The sequence below is a fragment of the Topomyia yanbarensis genome, chromosome 3 (genome assembly GCF_030247195.1).
Source record: "Topomyia yanbarensis strain Yona2022 chromosome 3, ASM3024719v1, whole genome shotgun sequence".
NCBI classification, from domain to species: domain Eukaryota; kingdom Metazoa; phylum Arthropoda; class Insecta; order Diptera; family Culicidae; genus Topomyia; species Topomyia yanbarensis.
Genome location: NC_080672.1, coordinates 104,202,185 through 104,225,761, shown reverse-complemented (window position 1 = coordinate 104,225,761; position 23,577 = coordinate 104,202,185). Strand labels below are relative to the sequence as shown.

General features: G+C 38.0%; 1 protein-coding gene across 5 annotated transcripts in view; it reads left to right on the top strand.

The window, feature by feature from the left end:
• LOC131691787 (myosin-IIIb-like) overlaps positions 1 to 23,577 on the top strand; it is a 306,173-nt gene that overhangs the window by 76,845 nt on the left and 205,751 nt on the right. For 4 of the 5 annotated variants that reach the window (XR_009305852.1, XM_058978429.1, XM_058978427.1 and 1 more), the window contains exon 1: positions 21,087 to 21,106. The exons of the other annotated variant lie outside the window; for it this stretch is intronic. Coding sequence is in view for 3 of the 4 variants with exons in the window: in XM_058978429.1 (XP_058834412.1) it covers positions 21,102 to 21,106 (5 nt within the window). In the remaining variant the exon portion in view is untranslated. Of the gene's footprint in view, positions 1 to 21,086; positions 21,107 to 23,577 lie in introns of those variants that run through there. 5 annotated transcript variants of the gene reach the window in all.

The following is a 23,577-nucleotide window of genomic DNA, read 5'->3' as shown; positions in this document are numbered from 1 at the left end:
GTGGCAAAATTTTCTTCCACACTCTGTTTGCGTCTGCCGGTGCTTTCGCTGTCATCTTTGAGTACGGCTACCAAGCGGCGAACAGAGCGCGGCTCTGTGGACGTACCGAGAGTTTTTTTCGGCTGTTTGTAGTTTGTTTTCCATTTCATTCACCTTGAAAAGCACACACGCGCGTCGCTGTCCGCTGGGAGGGAACAAGAAAGCCGAATCGAAAACAACAAACAATGCTTTGTTGACGGTGAAGTTTCAACAAAAGCATCGGCGGGGTTCACTATCTTTTTGTTGTACTGTTGGTTTGTTTATGCCCCAGAAATTATCAGCCATCGTGACGTATCAAGGAAAGTTGTTGATCTGTTGAGTTCGCTTCATTCATGGCTTAGGTGTTGTCAGACGGGACCGGCGGTTAAAAGAACTGTCGTCTACAAGACAATCTTTGCTATCAGATGACGGTCTTGGGATGTTTAACTCACAACCAAGAAAGTATCTATCGGTTCCCAATAACAATTTTTGTATAAATAATCTATATATCAATATACAAACTGTATCAACGGAATGTCTAGTTCCATGATCAATGGAGCACCACGATTTTATGTGATTAAAAGATTTGAAAAAATTGAAACCCCTTAGAGTCCAAAAATATTTCGGTGCAATTAACAATTTCCATTTTACCATGATTTTTAATGGTTAGTTAACCATCAATGTAGTCATTAAAAATTGTTTTCCTTTTTTTTGTGTCCCGAAACAAATCTCACCACTTACCATTAAAATCGCATAAACAAATGTGTTACAGGCGGCTACACAACTATCAAGCATGACACATTAGGGTGGAAGAAGCAAAACATAGTTGATTCAGATCATCCCAGAGCTCTTGCAGATAGCCACGTGGTTAACCGACTGTCTGCCCCTGCCCACACCTCCAGCGAGGTAATGATCATGCGAATGGAAAACCTTAATCAAAGCTTGAAACATCACTTGTTCGGATTGGCTCAATGTAGGCTAGATGTTTTGCCTGGTTGCTTGGTATCAGATAAGAAACTAGCTGGTTGAAATGCTCTAATTAGCCGGAGGAAAACTGCCCATCAGTGGATGGCTATAATTTAACGAATGAAAACGTCCACAGAAGCGGCGAGGAAAGTTTACCGTTCACAATTACTGACCGTTAGTTTCGGGGAAATGGAAGACAGTTTGTTGCTTTGGTTTCTGTACAAGCTATGGTTTGGGAAATCGAAAACTGCATGTGCAATGTGCATAGGGTTCTTTAAAGTTTTTAATGAAGATCCACAGCGAACCTAAACGACATGTGGATCGAAACGGTTGTAGATATATACTTTTATGACCATTCGATTGAAAATTACGGTTAAATCAATGTACATAACAAGAGCTTCAAAATCATTCATTTTTAACCAACGTGTAAATTTTTAACAATTCCGTTGAAGAAAGCACACACACACATATCGTTATTTAAATTCAATATCATGAAGAGAAATGGCTACTCTGATACCTCAACATCCTCTCATAGAAGGTTATTGCCAGAGGTAAATTGTAGTGATTAAAGCTGCTCATAGTGATTAAAGTAGGCTGGGGGAGCTCTGGGCACGAAGCCAGTCCTTTTCCTGTACACTCTGGTGAGCTAGCGGCACCCATTGTTGAGTATCTAACAATGCACCGAGTAATTGCAGCCTTCGATAGCAGAATACACATGAGTAAATCGCAGAGTTGTGAATATTTAGCAGCTGCTTTCAGAACCCTGTTATCCGGAACAAATTAAGAAGAGAAAAGAAAATTTGCATCAATTATTAGTCTCACGGCATCATGATAAGCGTAATGATAATAGTGTTTGATTACAAAAAATACTACGCATTGTTTTTTTTTCTGCAGAAGTGTCTTGGCGAAACATTTCAGTGTCGATTTCTAAAATACGTATACCTGTAACAAAAAAGGAACTTCCATATTTAGAAGAACGATGACGGGGAATCGTGAATGTTTGTGGTTCTCGAGCTTCTGAGAGGCTGCAATTTGTTGATGGTTCTTTTACGGTCGTAAGCTTAAAAATTATTGACAGCATCTCATTTCTGCGAACTTTTCGCACTAGTAATAAAAATTCATTCCAATATGTTTCAATATAATTTAATTAGCATTTAACAAAACTTCGATTCAACCTATATTAAAAAAATTATTGAAATTCGAGTCTGGTTCGAAGTAATTTATTTGTTATCCTCGAATGCGGTTATTAAATCGTGTTGGCAAGGTGATACATGAGATTACATCTGAGCTGCTTCTATTGTTTCTGCCTTCTTCTGAAGCCAATCTGGCCTTTTTGGTTTATGCGCTACCGCCTCTTTGTCTCTTTTTCGGTCATAGCAGTAACAAAGTCATCATTGGTCAAAATAGCTAATTTTAGCAGTCTACTACCAAAACGCGGGCCACTTTTCCGCGGCGGTGCTCTTAGAATCGGCCGAACGACTACTTGTCATCTGAAAGCGAAAATTTAACTTCCGGCAATTGATGTGGTTCCGGTGTCTCTTTGACTGAAGATGGCAGGTAGTCGGCATCTTGAAATACATCAGCATCAAGTGGCCAAATACCGCGCATCGAGAATTCACTTTTAATATTTCACTCCGTAGCTCAAAGCTCTAGACTTCTGGTGATAATTTAAGGAAGTTCGAAGATTGTCATTGGTCGACCGGGATTCATCAACATCCAATTCGAACAATGATCGTAAACAACACACTTGAATAGACTGAATACAGCGACGTCCAATAGCTGCAATCGATGGCTGTTGTGTGAAGGCAACGACAGAACAAATATGCCGTTAGCTAGGGTGACCATATTATACGAGGAAAAAACCAGGACGGTCGTAAGGGGCCCCGCCTTCTCGTTGATGCAAAATAAATTTGACGATGCGTCCTGATCATCCTGGCAGTTTTTTTTTCAGGTTTTCGGCATTAAAAAAATTTTGAGTTCAATTTCTGCAGATAGTTGAAGCCAAACGGGTCTTTATTTCGTGAGAATGAGCTCACCGAACACTACTTCAGATTTACACACCTGCGGCTCTTTCTATACCAATCAACGAAAACTGGATGCAGATGTTGGAGAAATCTATAATTGAGCGAATCAGACGAAATATCTACAGATCATCCGCGAAGGACAGTCGAGAAGTCTTCAGCACTAAAAGTACATCATTGAAGTACAGCGAAAATATAAACAGTATCAGTTGCCTTCCATGAAGTATTTGTTGATGTTGAAGTACCTAAATGTAGGTAACTGGAAATCTCTCTCGTGAAGTAGGATCGAAACAATTACAAAAATTGTTATTGACAGGGATGCCAAAGGTACTGGTAAACTACATTTTTTTCGGTATATTTACATTTGCACAAGCCGTAGAGCCCGCTACAGCGACGCATCGCTACAGCTCTTGCCAGAACGGTAGCCAAACCGAGTACATTTTCCCGTAAAGCAGTAGAATACATTTTTGTTTGCTGCTGTACTCCGACTGCTCGGTGAGAGTATGGCGTAGTAAAGTTTGTTCTCTCGCTTTGCACACTTTTCTCTGCGTAGTCAAAGGGAGAGGCCCGTACACGAAAGCGATGATGCCGGTTGTAGCGTAAACGAATCGCATTTATTGCCGTAGTTTGTGATTGAAAATATTGAATATATTAAAAATATTAAAAAGTGTAAAATAAGGAAAGAGAAGCTGTACCGCTCGCGTCTGGTGGCTGTACTGGGGGCAGTATTTCTTTGTCATGTTACTGCTTTACTTACAGACTGCCGTACAGCGCTTAGCGTCCTGCAATAGCAAACGACGGCAGCGTCAAAAGAGAAATGAGAATGTAGGCAGAAAAAATACAGCCGCAGAAAAGGTAGGCATTTTGCATCCTTGGTTATTGATTAAAAATATCTGCGTTTTAGAGACCATTCTATGCAGCCAACATATTCTTGACGAAAATAAACAAATTTCTGATTGCTATATCATGGTTCGATTTATCAGAAGCGGCAGATTAGTTGTTGGTTAATCACGACATTCCCTACTCTTTATTATGTAGAATATCGTAGGATGCTTAAAACAGAAGGTAAGCCGCTGCCACACATCAGGTTGTGACGCCATGTTGATCATCCTCAAGGTATTGCTGTCAACGAGCCTTACGAGGTACCATAATTTCAAAATATTTTTGGAAGAATATTCTCTGATCATTACATTGAGAACCGTATTTCAAGCATCATGAGGACTTTTGAAAAATTTTGGGAAGTGAATTTTGTAACCTATCTCTTAGCCGAAATCCCATAGTTGTTAAATTTCTTCAATGTTAATTAAAATAACTGCCTGAATTATCATGAGCTCATTTTTGAAAAGATGCTATAAATATGCTGTAAAATATGGATTAGAGACAACTTGAATGGGTTGATTGTCTATGACAGTTTCAATAGGTTGATTGTCTATGAAACATACACACCAAATTCGGTTCAGCAATTTCCCAACAGCCATGTAGTCAGCAAATTTAGAAACTGATATCCCAGTAAAGTGAAATTCGTTTGCTGATTTTTCGTGAAATATTTTACGAGTCTCAGCTATGAAACGTCACTTTGACTGAGATCTCAGCAAAAAATTGTTTACTGAGATTTCAGCTGTTGAGATTTCGGCAAAAGACGCGAAAAAAGCTAAGATTCGGCAGAAAAAATTAAGTGTGTAAACTTGCTCACCGAAAACTTGCATACATTTCATCATTCGCTGAAAATGTTTTTTTAGATTGCGTAGAGTTCAGACAAAAATTAAATATGGGTAATAACAAGAATAACCTCTCGGAAACTAGTTGGAGGATTATAAAAAATTATGTTTACAGGTCAGGAACGGCTTTTATGACCATTTGATTTTTGTTGTATTATCAATTAAGCAGGATTGGAATTATTAAATATTTCAATATATTTCAAGATAGTGGCTATTAATGGGGTATATTTGAGTGCTGAATTGAATGGCGTGCTAAAATTTCGTGTTGAATAATGAAGAAAAGTAAAATAAATGTTCGATAAATTTTTAACGGTTACGATCACATTCATTCGAAACTGCCAAATTTCGATATTAAATAACATTGAAGATCTTCAAACAGTAAAACTACCCATCTTCTATTAAAATAATTTTGGCGGCTAGGGGACGGGTATAGCGTAGTTGGTAAATCGATTGCCTTGTACGCAACTCACCTGGGTTAAATTCCCAACCCTGCACATAGGGTTAGAGATTTTTCTAAGAGAGATTTCTCTAACCCGAAAAGAGGCGAATGAATCCATGGTTAAACCCTCTATAATCAAAATAAAAAAAATGTCGGTTAATCCTCCTAGAAGTACTTAAAGAGAATTTACTCTTCAAGCAAATTTAGGTCGAGATTTAATGTCTCCAGTAAAGTTTGTCGAATATATGAATATCCCATATAGTCAGAGTAACGAAATGTGGCAGTAGAAAACCTTTACAAAAAGTTATTCTGCTATTACTTTATTTGATAAATCTCTTCTGAGGTTTATAAACAATAAAATTCACATTGCATTCAAGTTATGAGTCTCTGAAGCTTACCAAAAAGATATATTTAATAGAACTGGCTTAAACAGATCCCAATTATCCCAAAAAAGGACTAGGGGTTTGCCCAGAAATATAAAGAGTGTTTCCGTTTTTTGGGAATAGCATCGATTCCGCGCTAGCTTAGTCCTGTCACTAAGTTAGTGTCGATTTCTGATGAGAAGTCTGTCTAAACGCAATAAACTATTTTCTCCTTGGTGCGGAAAAAATAGTTTTTACCTAAATGTTTTTCCACTAAGTAGAAATATAGCCTGTTGTTTTATATCTCGATATGCTGCTTTCATGTAGCCTGCATATTTTCAACAATTTTTTTTTAATAATGACATTATCAATAACTTTGCTGAAGGCGTCAAGTCTCTTACTATTTTGAAGAGTTCATTCTCCATAATTACCTCTATGAGAATTAATCACTAAAATGTTTATATTGAAGTCTTGTATATATAAATCAAACAACTTCCATGTTGATTTTCATTGATTGTAGCCTGGAACGACATCAGATAGATTACTTATGTTTCGGGATTTTCAATAAATTATCAAATTTATTAAATTTTAGCATTTTTCTAATAAAATTGCAATTTTCATCAAAACCCCCACCCAAACCAAATTTTTGGCTACGCCACTGTATTGACGTCTCGCTTAATTCTCTTTTTACGAACTGGAAACATGTTTGCGGATTTCTAGCAGTCCATCTTAAACATGCCACTGGCAAGAGATGCTAGTATGATTGAAATAAGCGGAGTCACCCAAACGTAGCACAGTGGCGGATTTCCTTAAAAACCTGGCCAAAAGTCGAAAATGGTTTTGATTGACCTGAAAATGTACATACCACGATTTTTTGGGGCGTAGATTACGATTTTGATGTCAGATTTTCAAAATTCAAAATGGCGGATACAAAATGGCCAACATTTTATTATAAATATAAGTAAATTTTCACAAATGAATGATTTCGATGGTTCCAGTGTATGCCAATAACGTTTATAATGTATCGAATTTTAAATGGTGTGTAGTTAAATGATAGAGTTTGTTGATTTGTACGCAATAAGATATTTGGGTGTCTAGATGATGTAGCTTTTATGAGAATTGATGTTATTAGTTATTTCAAACTATGTATTTTAAAATATTATGCATCATAGTTATAAAACTATACTATACTACGACGAAATGCATGGAGTGAAAATTGACAACAAGTTTGCATGCAAATTGTAGTAACTAAAAATGAATATAACAAAAAAATGAAAACAAGTGAAATTAACTAAGATTCATAGTTTTATTTAAATTGTTAGACCGAGGATTTGTACAAAGTTCATTATTACAATGAATTATTACACTTGGTCAGAACATGCTTGTACCGCTTCCTGGTATAGTTTTAAGCAACCACGTTTTGTTGTCATGCTTGCTAACATACTACGATTGACAACCTCAGTCAATCGTATATATTCCACCTCTAGATTTGGTTTGTTTTGCATGATCAAACGTCATAGTTGCCGGTAACGTTTAACCATGGTATTCGTAAACGGTTTTTGAAATTTGGAACCTTTGGCGATCACTTCTGCTCACCCCGTTGGTTTTTAATATGAATGACCAAAATTATTTACGTCTTTTGCGTTCAACTTTTGATAAGTTTTGAAAATGTTAATGAATCTCGAGGAAATTTTCACCACTTAATACACAATTCTTCCTGTTCAAAATGTAGTATTGTGCGACTCGCTATGACAACCGGAGGTGCAGTAGTAATTAAAAGTACGAGTCTAAATTTTGAACTGAAAATCTTATAATCCATCTCCGTCTCCAGTTAATCAAAGATTACTCAAAAACGGGCAAATTCGGGCAACAATTCTATAGTGTTCCAAATGGAGAATCGTTCAAGGAACACAACTTGCCTTGAAACATAGTGGACATACGTGGACAAAAAAAGTATTTCAATAATTTTGCAAAAATGTGTGCTGAAACCGTCTGCTACAAAATCGTGAAAGTTATTGACATTTTCTATAAACAAACAAAATAATATCTTTTGACATCAATACATATAAATAAAGTACATACCTTTAGCATAACTTTTCATTATTCCATATTCGAAACCGGCAGTTTTATCAAAATCCAGCTACATTTGAATAATACTGATATTTCGAGCGCTCGATAAAAAAAAGATGAACAAAACGCGATGGTTTAAACTGTTTGGATATGCCAACACCTCAAATATGGAAATTTTGGAGCGTTTCACTTACAATAGCATGTGGCAGCACCATCTGAAGGACAATATATGTACTAGAACCCAAAATACTAACATGAAATTTTCGACTTTTGGCCAGGTTTTTAGGCAAATCCGCCACTGTGCGTAGATGTGAATTATTAAAAGTTGTAGAAGATTGAAAGATGATTTAAACCAAGAAGCTCAACTATTTATCGTTTCATTAACATCGATAGCGCTCAGATTTTCGTCCTCGTCCAGAACCGGGTCAATTTGTTTGCGTTGTGATTAGAATGAACCATGCGAAGATTTTGCCTTGGAAGAGCAAAACAAGGACAAATCAAGCATTTCCCTCGAGGTTCCAGGACACCAGGACAGTCTGTCAAAAACCAAGACATGTCCTGGTAAACCAGGAAGTTTGGTCACCCTACCGTTAGCCCGGTGAAATTCGAACGCGGCCAATGATCGATGCGATTCGCAATTATCAAGCAATTAGGTTCTTTACTGACACAGTAAACTTCATTTTTCTTGACAGATCAATAGTCGGGGCTGGTTGGCCGAGTTTTGCTTTCGGAATTTCTGTACTCATTTTGGTTAGACTTTTTGAAAACCGGTTTGCGCTGTCATGAAGATACAATCCTTGAGCACATATGTAATTTTTTCATTCATGAAAAAATCAGGGAAAAAGTTATTAGCAAACAAATGCGCAAAGAAAAATCGGCCAACCAACCCCTGGGTTGGCCGAGTTTGGTAAAATAAGTTAAACACGTCAAATGTATCAGTGGAAAACTTTTAATTCAAAAAATATCGTTTTTTCGTATATACACCCAAAACAATTTCCCAATGCAAAAAAGGCATTACATCCTTTCGTGCATATTCCGAATTAGAATCATGCCTACTTTGCATTGTAGACCAACACAACTTGATTCACGATGAAATAAATTGATTGAGAATACACGCTACCATATGATCTGTCCGCATGTAAAAGTATTAGTTGGTTTTGCTTGCTGAGTCTGTCAAAAAGGTGGTGTATTCTATACATGAATACTTCTGTGGTGTTTGTAAAAACTTCTGTCTTCATACACAGTTACGCTTTTTTGTCTGCGAACAGCTCAATTCCAACCACACTAAACGCTCGAACGGTTTTCGTTTACGGGAATGTGTGATATACGCGTTGTTATTTTCCCATAGCGAATGGTAAACCAGTAAAATCATCGCTATCTCATTCCATGCTTCAGAGAAGAGTGGAAGAAAATGATTTGTGCTCAGATCGATTTGCGATGATCATTGACCAGGGCGATCATGTGCGCTGGATACGCATGTTTGGGAAATAATACAAACTGAAATGACACCATAGAAAATTTGACAGTTGATAAATTTCCCATAGTGGGTTTCGTCGGTGAACAATTCTCGTCACCTTATTAATCGCCAGATTTAGTCTGTGTAAATCTGGTTCCAGTTTTAAACTACCAACTAATCGATCGATTTAATTGGTTGAAGTAGACCGATTTCAGCAGATTTCGTCGGCCGTATTTAATTGGGTGTCACATCCGTAGACGCCCATGTTAAACCCCCATAAGATTCGGTGCAACAATCGACCGATTAATTGCTGACATAGTCGGCCGATTGTGCCGACGCAAACCGATTTAGTCGATGGGAAAATCGGGAGGATTTTCTATGGGGGAGTAACTGCCACTGATGCTCAAAAATGCAAAACCACGTCATCAGTGCCCTTATAGTTTATGATACTTTAAACTTAGATACTATTACTGCGAAATTCTGATATGATATCACCTGAATGTACTGTTAATATGAGGAATGCCCGAAATGATTGGCGGACGGATTCTATAGGACAAATGTTGAATTAACTTCTTAGCCCAATGTTCTCATATAGGTAACTTTTTCCTGCGTATAGTGCGCTTAAATAATCATTAATCATTACTAACATTTATAGTCTAGCCACAAGATGCTAGAACTCGCATATCGGGCTGAGAGAACCCAATATCAACACATAGTCATCACCTACACCCCACCAATTTGATGATGCTATAAACAGTTCTCTCCTACATGCAGCATATAATCAGTAGAAAGGCGAAATGGAAACAGGTCCTTGAGCGTGTATTAGTATTTTCAGAGTACACATGTATCCGAGCGGAAATAACCTTTACATGTGTATTAGTGCGGAGTCATTTTAATACTAATACTCCGATATCGTTAAATTCACTAATACATTCCCAACTGTGGATTTGTGTAAGTTTCTGTGGTGTAATTGCCATTTAATGCATTTTTGTCCCGGACCAATATCGCTTTATATGCATTATACCAGTTACAATGCAAAATTCTCATTAGAATCATGCTTATTCGCATGTAAATCATACGGTTCGCGTTTTGGGTGTAGGTAAGGAAAATAAAAACCACTCTTCACTTTTTAGTGTTTTCAACCTTTTTGGACTTAGTTTTGGCAGCTTTAATGAATTTTTTGCCAACTCTCGCTGATTTTTTCCTCCGCCAGCGTACGCTTACGTTTGATTTCATTTTTCTGCTCCTCCAATACTGCTTTTATTGGGGAATCGGTCAAAGTTTGAGTCGATCGGCATTTACGACCTTGCCACTTCTTCGAATCAGATCGTGCACTCGCCTTGGGAAGAGGTCTGACGTCTTCAGAGAGGCTTACATCTGCAGCAAATTCTATGCTAATGGACGAGTTTTGTTCGGGGTTGGATCGATCTGTGACAAATCCTGCCTGAAAATCCTCAGGAGGAAAAATTTCAGGATTGAAGGGGCTCACGCCAAAGACTCTGAAACCAGCTTGGCATTTAATTCATAAAATATCGGAATTAACTTTTTGCCTTTCTCATATAGAAAGGTTATGCAATCACTCTGAGAAACGTCAACCTAATCCCGGTCCGGAGGGCCGAGTATCATATCCCATTCGACTCAGTTCGTCGAGATCGGAAAAAGTATGTGTGTGTATGTATGTATGTGTGTGTATGTGTGTGTATGTGTGTGTGTATGTATGTGCGAATGTGTCAAATAATGTCACTCATTTTTCTCAGAGATGGCTGGACCGATTTGCCCAAACTTAGTCTCAAATGAAAGGTGCAACCTTCCCATCGGCTGCTATTGAATTTTGGATCGATCGGAATTCTGGTTCCGGAATTACGGGTTTCAGAGTGCGGCCACACAGAAATTTCTCATATAAACTATAGGAAAAATTAAAAATAGAATTTTCATTTTTGATGCTGAATGTGTTCAAGGTGCATGAAACGTCGAGATGCAAACTCAAAAAAAAATTTGACGACAATTCACTTTTTTGGATTTTGGCACATTTTTGCCTTTCTCATATAGAAAGGTTATGCAATCACTCTGAAAAACGTCAACCTAATCCCGGCCAAATTTTTTTTTCGATTCGCATAGGGTTTCTGGATTTTAACAGGGGCGTAGTTGATGGATTACGGAGAGGGGATACACCCCCCCCCTCTACTGTTCGCTCCCCTCCTTTAAAAATCTCCTTAAATCACCCCTCAGGCCACCACCCCATCTATCCCTCATACCCCTCCCTTTCAACCCCATCATCTTTAAACCACCACTATATCACAAAGCATACCAATTTAAGCTGGGGAGTCGTTCGTTCATGGGACTTTCGCCCTCTTCACATACCCACCCCCGCATGACAAAATGAGTTAGCAAGCAGATAACATTGATCTAATGCTGATTAGGCTAATGGAGTATGATATTTTTTTTTGTTTCATGTGTTTCACCGTCGACACATAGCTCATCAAGTTAGTGGCTGGCATGCCATTGTGTATAAGTGCAATGTGTACTAAGAATGTAATGGACATTTCCACGATTATGTTGAACATAAAAAGCCTCCGTGCCATAGTTTAGAGAAATGAGAAAGGCACAATTGCACCGCTAGGTGGATTAAAACAGATTTTTATAAGCAATTTCCGACTTTTAATGATTTTAATCTCTTATTTCTATTTGATAATAATTTAAAATTATTTTTATTACTTATTTCTCGTGTATATTTTTCTTTATAATCATCAATATTAGCATAGTATCAAATTTTGCTTTGAAAAAGGTTGGCATTTCACAAATATTACAAATTCATAAAAGGCACTCGGCCAACCAGCTCCGGTCACCCCTACTGTTTACATGGACTTAGCAAATTTTTGGACGACTAGATTCGCTCGAAACAAATCACATAGTCGATGTAAACAGTACAATCGAATTGTCAAAAATAAATACTCGAGTTCATATGTGACGGATATTCATTCATTCATTCAATAGGAGCACTGGCGAATCTTCTGAAGCTCGAGTGAATTTTTTGAAATGTGTCAGGAATTGAACGAATATTTCAGCATTCATCACCCCAACCTTTTCTTCACATTTCTTTCCGCTTATGCTGCCTACTTCTAGTTTTCCGTCCTAAATTGATAACTAATTCGGTCTAATATCCATCCATCTTTCAGTTTGAAAACATTGTGATCATCTGGCGAAAAGGTCAATGCCATTTTTACTCTTCTCTCATCGATTAATCGAACACAGTTAAAAGCTCCACCAAAAACAAAATGTCAGATGAAAGATATTATCCAAAAAGTTTAGAAACACAATAGTTTCTTTGAATCAATTTAATTTTGACGCAAATAAGATTTTAGGTACAGAGCAGATAAACGTTACGTTAGAGCGCTCAAAAAAATGTTCCGCTGGTTCACAAACGCGATGACTGATAAACGTCAAATTTCATGTGTTACATCAGAGCTAAATGTGACCTATGAAAATGACGCTTTTCATAGTATTAGCATAGCTGAGAAACAGCTAAGGGTCCGAATTGGCCAGCGGTCCGATTTGGCCCGCTTTCCCCTAAATACAACACGTATAGTTTAAAATATAGTTAACCCTCAAATGCAAAATGCTGTTATAAAACAACATTGCGAAAAACATCTCAAATTAACACAGTGATTTATTGAAACTATGAGATAATTTACACAAAATTTAAAAAAAATGATTTACGCCTTTGAGGGTAAATACGACTTCCAATTGATACCAAAAATATGTATTGCACATTTTTGAAAGACAACAAGAATGTTACCAAACACGGGACCCATTTGTTGCCAAAATCGGAGTGTCCCAAAAACGGAATCTTACTGTAGTATGAGTTGATTGTTCTGTTATATGTCAGAAATATACCGTATATTTTTGTAAACTAATTTATTCTTTTTTCTATTTCAATAGGTTAGTCGACTTAGAATTCATAGTGGGATGTAAACCGCAACACTCTGTAAGTATAGTAGAGTCCCGATCAAAATTAAATAAGGAAATTATAGCAAGTCGCGCTAGTGCACTGAGTGCACGCTGCTCTGGAAAAATAGCTAAATAGTCTTAAGGCATCAGCGGCTGCTCGTTCAGTGGGCCGTATGCGCGACTTACGGAGGGTTAAGATATATTATGCTTTCGCAGTTGAGTGATTTTTGCAGTGGAAGGTTTTAAGTGAAGGCTTGACACTTGAGAGATAGCGTTGAGTGATTATAATGGGGTAACTCTTCGGAATTTCCGTAGATATCAGGAGCGTCAAAATTTGACACTCTTTTCAAAGACTGGAGCATTGTTGCGAAATGTTATACTGATAGGATTCGATAGTTCCGGCGTAGCAAAAACCTCACCTAATAATATGGAACACTTTGTTGAGTGTGGGAAAATTAGTCTCAAGATACCTGTGTACTTTAGAAGAAATTCAGTCGAGGTAAAACTGCACGATCTGTCTTCTGGAATACTCGATGTTGCAGTATGGTGAAGATCTTTCCGTTAAGAAGCATAAATGGAGGATTTTTTTTATCAGGTCCTCGAATGCTGAGTTGTTACTCTGGAATCTGGATCCGTATGTACTCAGATAACACCGTGTACTTTTGATGACCCTCCCAAGTAGCTACTTTATGCGAACAGGAAAATCCAGTGCGACAGTACTCAAGACAACGCCTATTACAGTGAAGACCCGTTTTTATCAGCCCCTTGGTGAAATTTAGGCTGATAAAACGGGGTTATTGACAAAATCGGGACATATATTTTTCTTTCTTTTTAAGAAACCTTCACCTACATTATGATCGACGCTCGTCACTTTGAGGCATTTTCTAAGAAACGCAAGTTGCTATCGGAGTCTGTCGGCTTTGTACCCGGGCGATCTGCTATTGCTGCTATTCACACATAATCAGAAACTGAAAACTGTGTATTGGATTTATTTCAAGAGGTCCGTCAATTGAAGCAACAGGACGCGGCTATCAACGTACCGATTGCTGGTAGATCGTACGAAGTTACCCAATCGTTTATACACTCAAGATCTCCTTCAGACCAATTTTCTCCGTTCTCATCAATCCAATTGCAGCATGGTTCCTGAAACGTTTCTGGTCTTGGTAGTTTGTTTAACTGTTTACCTAGCTCCCCCACTAACCTCTGCTGGCTATTCTTCACGAGAGTGAAAAATACAGTTACTGCAATGAACATCGCGGATATGGTAAAAAAATCGCTCGGAAAGAACCCAGCTGTTGTGAAAAAACTTGTGCCAGACTGGAAAAAGTAGCTTCGATGCCATTCATTTCGTTCAAGGTTGGATTAGATTTGAAACTGAGAAATGCTGCATAATGGCCGTCAACTTGGCCGAGAGGGACGGGAATTTCACGAGAAATTTAACGCATGGGAACCTACCTGTTTTTGTGTATGGTAAGTTATGTAAATTATGATAAGCTGTGTGTATTGTGGTGAATAGTACTTTTGTAAATAGTTTAAATATCTGTATGGCGATTTGCGTCAAATATGCAGTTGAATAAATAAATAAAATAAAAAAACGGAAGTAGACAAAACCGGGGGGCTGATAAAATTGGGGGTTGGTAAAATCAGGTCTTCACTGTATTACAGTCAGTCCACCAAGCCGGCTGAATCCTAATAATTACCTTCTCTTCCGATGTAGAAATGTAGTCTACGATCATTCTACAAGGTTGACTAGTAGAAACCAATTAGCATCACAAACCTTTTTGTTCAAGATTTGCGGCTCGGTGCATGAAATTAGCGGTGACCTACCACGAACTGACTTCGGTCGGGCGTTTTGAAATCCGGATTTTCGTTGTGTATGCTACTTTCTAACCATCAGAAATGAAAATAATTGCCTCTGCTAGAAGCATGTAACGACACAAACTGATTCATCCATCAGTCATATACAGTTCACAAATATTTCTTTCTCGGTATTATACAGCCCTTTGAGAAGATGTTTCGTTTGCTCTAAAAAGCTCAACACGAATGATAATGAAACAAATCTGCAGCGGACCTATATTTAAAAAGTTTCACCATTTAAGTGTTCGGTTGCTGCACCATAATAATGGATCTGACCGAAATGAGCTGAAAATTTTCACCATTTACGAGCAGTTTTCAAAAGATTTTTCAAATAGCAAATATGCATATTTTCGACAAAATGGCGTATTAAATCCATTCAGTTCAGCAAAAGATATAATCGCCTAGATTGAAATGTAAGTCGTTAGTCACGACAAAATTTAGCGGCCTAAAATAAGTACAAATTAAATACACTAGCAACCCACGTGCGCGTCGTTTGTTCCCCTTCCCTGTCAGAAAACAAACACAGATCCCACCGGAGCGTCTTTAATACCGCTTCCATTCGAAACGAAACTCAGTCAGGCTCCAATTACAACCGCTGTCAAAATATATAAACTGACAGCAGTTGATGCCAAAACCCGACCCAGCCCAGGTTCAAGCAAAAACAGCATAAGGCAGGTCGTACCCCGGTTAGTACCGAGGGGAGAATAGCGATAGCAGTTCTGTGTCAGAGGTAAATAGCGGCATAGCGTGGCCTCATGTTGCACAATAATACAGCTTTAACAAACACTAACAGTTAACACATCTAGGAAAGAAATAAACAAGAAAGAAGACGCCATTATCAGAGTCACTCGAAAACACAAAAAGCACCAAACATGTAACAGCGAAAATCAAAGCTCTAGCGACATGGACACAAGCGCAAGAGAGGGAGAAGGCAGACGGAATGATCAGCAAGCGACAGGGGTTAAATCTGACCATTTCTCGCCACCTAGAAAGAAAATTAACACAAGAAGTGGAAAGCAGTGCGCCAGGATGGTCGACAGAAATAATATTCGACTATTTATTTTTTTTTAAAATTATTTTGAATTGTGAATAAAATTGTGTTTTTGAAATTTACACGAAAAAAACAATTGTTTCCAAAATCGTGATAAAAGTTCTATGAATTCTGGAACAATAGCGTTTTTACGTTACGAAAACAGGACCTTGAATAAAAATCATGTTTTATAATTATGTTCAAATTGCTTTCAGTAACGCACGCACGACGCTATTATTAGAGGATTTTTTTTGTTTTGTGAACTTCAGTAACGGTTTCCGCTATGTTGTCACCAAATCGATTTTCTGTACGTGAACCAGTTCACAACTTTATGAACATTACTCATAAAGTCAAAGGTTGATTATTGATATGATTCATAGATTTAGGACCATTAGTCAGTGAGTTCATGATTAAACAGAAATGCATGAAGAACGCAAACAAGTATTTTAGGACATTTCGCAAAAAAAATGATGATGTTAGCTGCGGACACACGATTTTTGTCAACACTGACCATTTAAAGAGTTTTATTGCAGTGCAGTGATTAACAAAGTCATTGATAAGATATCGACGATTTCTATTGACTCATACCATAGAGATGATAAATTGTTACTTGTTCCGTATCAATCGCTCCATTCGCAATCAAAATGTATCAGATTCGATCAAGCGCCCATGAACCTTGACAACTTACACGATGCCGTATTGCTTCTATGAATGTGGCGTTCTTCCAGTGTGAAACATGATTGACCGCTGACATTATGGTCCATCAAATTCAACTACATAGTGGGGGTTGATTGATTCATTTAGGAATGGTCAGGATCGAATACAACTGGTCTATCTCTGTCCGTAATCCGGTTATTTCCTGATGAATTGTACGGTGTAGTCGTTTAGCTGCATTATCTATCTCGCACGTAAGCCGAACCATGTCGAACCATCAAGACTTTCGCGTTAAATCGTATTCAGGGTTGGCAGCACTCTCTCAGATTTTAATGAAACTTTCTATACATGAGAACTTTGTCACAAAAAGCCACTTTGCATACTTTGTTTTTCCAAAAATGATCTAGACTGTCTTTTTAAAAGGGTCAAACTTTTTTAAACATTTTTTTTGTAAATGGCTATAGTCTAGAAATGACAGATCCTGCAAAAAATGTTGTAGGAGTGATTTTCACAAAATTAGTTGAATTTTTGAATAAAAATATTGAAAAAATTCATCATCGACTTCTACACTAAAAAAAATCGATTTTAATTTAAAGTCGATTTGCAAAAAAACCATTTTTGATTTGGATGAAATTTATTTTCAAGATAGGTAATTATGTTGCCTACCTACCGTCACAAATTCAAGTTGGGCACTTTTAAGGAAAAAAAGTTATTTGAAAAAAACTTTTCCTTGTCCAAACTGAATTAATTTTTTCAGTGTATTTTTATCGTAAACTGAATCAATGAAAGCTATAATCATCTCAGAATCCAATTTCCCAACTGCTAGTTGCCAAACATGCAAAAAGTATCAGTAACAAATTTTGTATATATTCATAACAAACTTGAATGAGGGCACAGATAAGCCTTTTAACATCATAAAAATATGCGAGATTTAACTAAATACCACTTGGCCGTGTACGAAAATATATCTTGTCTATGTACCCACCCGGGAAGTAGAGGTTGATGGTGTAGTCTCCAACAGGGGCCTTAATTGCGAAGTATGGGATTCGCTCCTTCAAGAACCCTTTGCTTCGGCCACTGAAAATTCTGGTTCGCAAGCAATTGCGCTCAGGAAAAATTAAGGAGTATATGTAAACAACTTATTTTCCATCAGCCGCATTTCGAACCTTTCGCCGAATCTGCTCTTCCAAACTTTGATCTTTTGGACGAGGCTAGTCTACCTGTTCGCCATTTTGTGCCACGGGGCATGAACTGCCATAGTTGCAAACAATTGGACCTATAGCGACTTATTGTAGAAACAAGGCACGCTGTGGAAAATGCGGAGAGAATCATGAAAATTTTTCATACTGTGGAAAAACTCCGCATGATTTCTTGACACATGCCACATATAAATTATGTGCAGACAAAACGAAACATTCTCATAAGGAACGCTCCGATAATGCAAAAGAGCGCTACGCAACCGACGACTAATTTCTACGTTTCCTTGTACACTAAAGAGCGAGAGTCTGACCATCCCATTGTAGGAACATCTTCTAATGTGCCTATAAGTTTCCGAAAGAGGAAAATCAGTTTCGTAAGCTTCCTCAGTAAAAGCCTGAGTGTGTCCCTTGAAGGGTGCTGTTATAGAACCAAAGTATGTGGTTTCTGGTCTCGGTTTTCTTAGAAACTAGCAGGAATTTCCACATGGGACATCAAAACCCCAAGTGTCCCTACATTTCAGTCCATGCATTTTCCCCTAGGTTTTATACAATGCATTTGCATTATGATTAAAGGTCAGACGAAACAAGTATCCGACGCGAACAACCTTGAACACTGCTTAGAATTAAACACGAAAGGGACTTTTGAATGTCGGATCGCCCGAATTTTTCCCAATATACGCGAAGCTACAAATGCAAATGAAAAACTTGATGAAAGCTAAAAAACGCGATTATTGGCACCGGTCCATCGATGGATTAACGGACAGATCATCAGAGAAACAATGTTTCGCCTGGTGGCTAGGCCTACGTTGTGTATTCGATTCATCCTGTGATTGAAATACACAGACCGTTTGTCATATGATGACAGCTATGCATCGCTTTTATGCTAAATATTATGGCAGCAGTGGTGAGTGCAATCAGAAAAGAGGCTGTGCTGTTGTTCTCCCCACAAAATTGGTGGTTTTATATTGACCTATCAACGACCATGTCCATATCGTTACAGTTACAGGAGTTTGATGGAGTATGTTAAAGCACTCTTTGTATTTCCTGGGGAAAACATGGGAGTTTTAAAGTACTATATCTGAAAATCTGAAAAAGCATATTACCTTAGTTTGAATTCTTTCGCAGTGCTCCATTCCGGGTAATGAGAAGGCGGACACTTGGATTAGAATGATAATGAGAAGGTGGACATTTACGCATTAGAAGGTGATATTTATGAAAGATCGCGTAGCTTCAACGAGTTTTTTAATATTTCTTCTCAGAGGACGCTCGAAAATTGTTAAATTTCGTGGAGTGATGGAAATTTAGGAATCCCAGAGGTATCAACAAACCTTGGTCCAAGAGAAAGGATGAGTGTCATGACTTCATTCGGGTGATATCCCGGGTCATGTACAATCATTATTCGTAGAAGGCCCATCTCCGGCGTATTGAGGTCGTGGAGAGCGGTCTCTGCACTTGTGGTGGCGGTTATCGCGATATTAAACATGTTGTCTGGTCATGCGCTAAGTATTCTAGTACCAGATCTCCTTCAAGGGAAGGGATTCGTTATCCCGTCGGTCTCGTTCCAGTCCAGTCCGATATGATATACCAGATTCTTTACTGATACTTTTTGCATGTATCAGGCAACTAGCAGTTGGGAAATTGGATTCTGAGGATATTATGACTTTCACTGGTTCAGTTTGAGCAGGGAAATTTTTTTTTCAAATAACTTTTTTTCCTTAAAAGTGCCCAACTTGAATTTATGATGATAGGTAGGGAACATAATTACCTATCTTGGAACAGAATTTCATCCAAATCAAAATTGGTTTTTTTGGAAAGACTTTAAATTTTAAAAATCGATTTTTTTCAGTGAAGAAGTCGATGATGAATTTTTTCGATATTTTTATTTAAAAATTCAACTAATTTTGTGAAAATCACTTCTACAGCATTTTTTGTAGGATTTGTCATTTTTAGACTATAGCTATTTAAAAAAAAATGGTTAAAAAAGTTTGACTTTTTTCAAAAGACAGTCTAGATCATTTTTGGAAAAACAAAGTATGCAACAAGTGGCTTTTTGAGACAATGTTCTCATGTATAGAAAGTTTCATTAATATCTGAGAGGGTGCTGCCAACATTTGCTCGAGTTGGCGCGTAATTCGTCATAGAACATATTTTTATAAATAAATGCATTGATATATTCAAGCAAAACAATAAACCTAATCTAAATAGTTGAATTTATCCAACCTTAGCCCCGAGGAATGCTCAATTAATTACGGTACACCATCGGATCCCATCTCGTTTCCCTCTCGCCATATCAGCTGATTCACGAAACACCAACGATAACAAATTGATAATAACCTGATGATACTGGCTATCAGCAGGAAATTTGATAGTGCATTGTTTTCCCTTCGTCCCAATAAAATCTGAAGTGCTTGTCTGCCCTGTGGTTTGGTTCCACCGAACCGTGGAGCGTACGATACGATATCTAAATACTTTGTCCGTCGATGGATGATTTTTCTCGCTGCTAGCTCGCACCGACTGGAGTTGATTCAGTGCTGTTTTACGTTTTCCGCGGACAAGGCCAGAATTTGGCGGACATTGGCTCGCGCGATTGTTTGGAAAGTTTCAAACTGCGGTAAATATAATTGAAGTGAGATCACTACCAGAAAAAGCTCACCTTGCCCAACGAAGTGACTTCACTGCACAGATTAACGCCTAAGTGCATCCGACTGAGAGGGCTGTTAGTAGACGCAAGGGGCAAGTTTAACCAGTGAAACTTGCAGAGTGATTTCCCGTAGAGATAATTCTTTCACGTTGTAATTGTGTTTTCGAAGCAAAAGGCCGAAGAATTCAGTGCGAAACAAATTAAAGAACCCTTCTCCCGTGCCTCAGATCAACTCCGGTGTCAATCAAATCTATGTTGCGCCACTTGACAGCAGATTGGTACGTGTTTGCCTGCGTGTACTTTCTGCCAGTACAAACAAGAATTTAATATCAAACGAAGAAAACAACTTGTCTCTCACCTGCGCTACTTGAGGTCTTCCAGCTTGACGTTGTTGGTTGGTTGGAGAGACTTGTCGGGGAATCTCTTGGTCGCCACGCCACGGTTCAACAGCTCGCTCTGGCACTGCTGGGACGGGTCTGGAATTAATGAATATGCTATTATTACACCGGATGACGTCCTAGGAAATTTAAGGCACAACAGAGGGTGAACGTGTGACGAGCGGGACTTCCGACCCCGGTTTCTAACAGGGACAATTCCAGAGCTGTGAAATGTTTGTTGTATGATCTGCTTTGACGTGGCGTACGTGCCGTTTGGTTTGGTTTTACTCTCGAAAGGGATAGTAGCCGGGTTGCCGGTGTGGTGACTTGTCAGCGAGCGTTGGAATGTGGTAAGTGCGTTGTAGAATTTTGTTTTGAATATCAGGGAGGATTCACTGTTGTCGGTGAAAAATTAAGGAATGTAAGTTGTCATAGATTGTTTGACAATTGAGGTAAAAATGAAAATTTTAATATGTATTTTGTATTTTTCGGTACTAATGTCAATGTAGTCAATTAATGAATTATAATCCTCGACTAGGAGAATGATACCCTGGGTGACCTATCCCGATCAAAATGCAATAACAAGATTATAACAGAACGCAATTTTTGAAGTATGCTTTGTTATTAATCTGGTCTCGTTAGTAGTTAAAATAACAGAAAATTATAACAAGTAACAAAGCGAGATATAGTTTTGAAATGTATTCTGTTACGTGTTTTGGATCGGGATGGCATCCGTTGATTTGTGACTTATTTTGTTCTTGCTTCCATGTAGTAAGACACGACAAAACATGTTTGAACAAATAATAACTAATTACACGTGTAAACATTTTAATGGTTGACTGGGCAAACACTCGCGTTGGCATACTAGTTACGTTAAAGAAAGAAACGCTTTTTGCAGCATATTTCGAACGACACTTGATAAGATTTGTACATGTATTCTACGTGATACTATTACAGTAATGCTTCGATTATATCACGGTCGGTCTGTATTTTAGCGTGATATATTTGAAGCGTGATATATTCAAAACAAAACAAAGAAATATATTCAAGCATTAACCCATGTGTTTCTATAAACAAAAAGTAAGAAAAAGTTAAAGTTAGTCAAAAAGAATAAATCATAGTAGAGTGATGAGCCTATTTTTCGATCCAGTTCCCGTTGTTTCAACATCTATAGAAATAGTCCCATCTCCAATTGTTGATGTTATCCTTTCAAAAAAAGGTAATCAATTCAAGAGAAAATACATATCTCGGCATACCTACCATATTGTGCGTATTTTGGTTTTCTCATTATTTTGTTAGATTTTCCTGCGGATGACTAGCAACCGAATAAAAAAGAAATCGATTTGTTTGCCCAATACACCAGACCAAAATATATTTCTGCACTCCTAGACATTGCAACAACGTTTTTGGTAAAACATGATTTCAAGATAATTCACGTTTAAAGTTTCGCGTCGCGCCCTCCGTTCATGTAAAGGGACAAGATGAACAGCGCTATAACTTTGCTTCTACTGCTTAGACCTCTAAAACAATTCAGATACTTTCTTAAGAATCTATACTTTAAGATAAAAAATAAAACAGCTCGACTTTTTGACCGATCTCACCATATATAAACCCTTAACGAAATAGTCCGAAACCCAATAATAGGCTCATTACCCTACATGTAGCATAAGCAAATCAATTGTAAAAAAATTCCGAAAGTGCCAGGACACAACATGTGGCTTAATTGGATCAAAACTTAGTGTGCCTTGTCTGTTTTTCAAAAAGCGTGATATAATCGAGACAAAACCGTGATATAATCGAGGGTGATATAAACGTGTATTGATATAAACGCATAGTGATATAATCGAAACATTACTGTATTTAAAAAGGATATGTGTCTCGATTTCCAGAGCCGTAGCAATCCTATTTTGCGTGAGGGGGCGCAATTTTTTGTTATTAAATTTAACGTATATTTAAACTTTTTATGTTGCAATGACATTCAAATAGCAAGGGACTGGAAGAAAATAAGTATTTTTTTTAATATTAAGAGCCATAGTACTCAAGGAAGAGCGGAACGGTCCTGACTCCTACAGTAGAAGACAAAGGGTTAAGTCTTTAGGAAGCTCTAATCTTGCTCATATGATCCTATTCCACGCTTTTCCAAAGATTATTCCTTCACCCTTTCGCTCGTTACAGCACAAAATTGACTCACTCTTAGTCGTTAATAAAAAGGAAAAGAAAGAGAATCATTGCCAGAAGATCCAACTCTTGATAAGCAACTACTACGCGATTTGGTCTTTATTATCGATGAAGCGGTTGCGCAGTATCGCGACATGGACCCAATGTCGCGCCCAGGAATCCCGAAAATGCAGTATTCTTTTGAATTGAGATGGAAATTTCAGATCATGAATGCTGACGTTCTTCCGATGCACCTGGAATTTGTGCAAAACATGAAAGATCTGCAACTAATAGTATTCTAGGCTGCAGTGGTGTCGGGAAGATGATGAGGATACCGACTTACACGTAGAGGAGACCCGCCTCAAAATCACCGGGAAAGGCAAGTACCTCCATGGGAGAGTAGGATCTCGAACAAACGTGCCGATATTGAAAGGCTATTGGCGTACAGAGACGGCAAAAGATCGGCGAAATTATGCCGTCATGTCACTTTCATCACCACATACGTAAGGACCCACTATAAACAGAATACCATCCTGACAGAGTAGCAGAAGGTGCATCCCACACATGACTGCATAGATCAAGCCATCGTCGATGGAATCATTGTTGAACAAGTTGTGTGTTACCAACCTTGGTATGGCCTAAATCGATTACAAGAAAGCATACG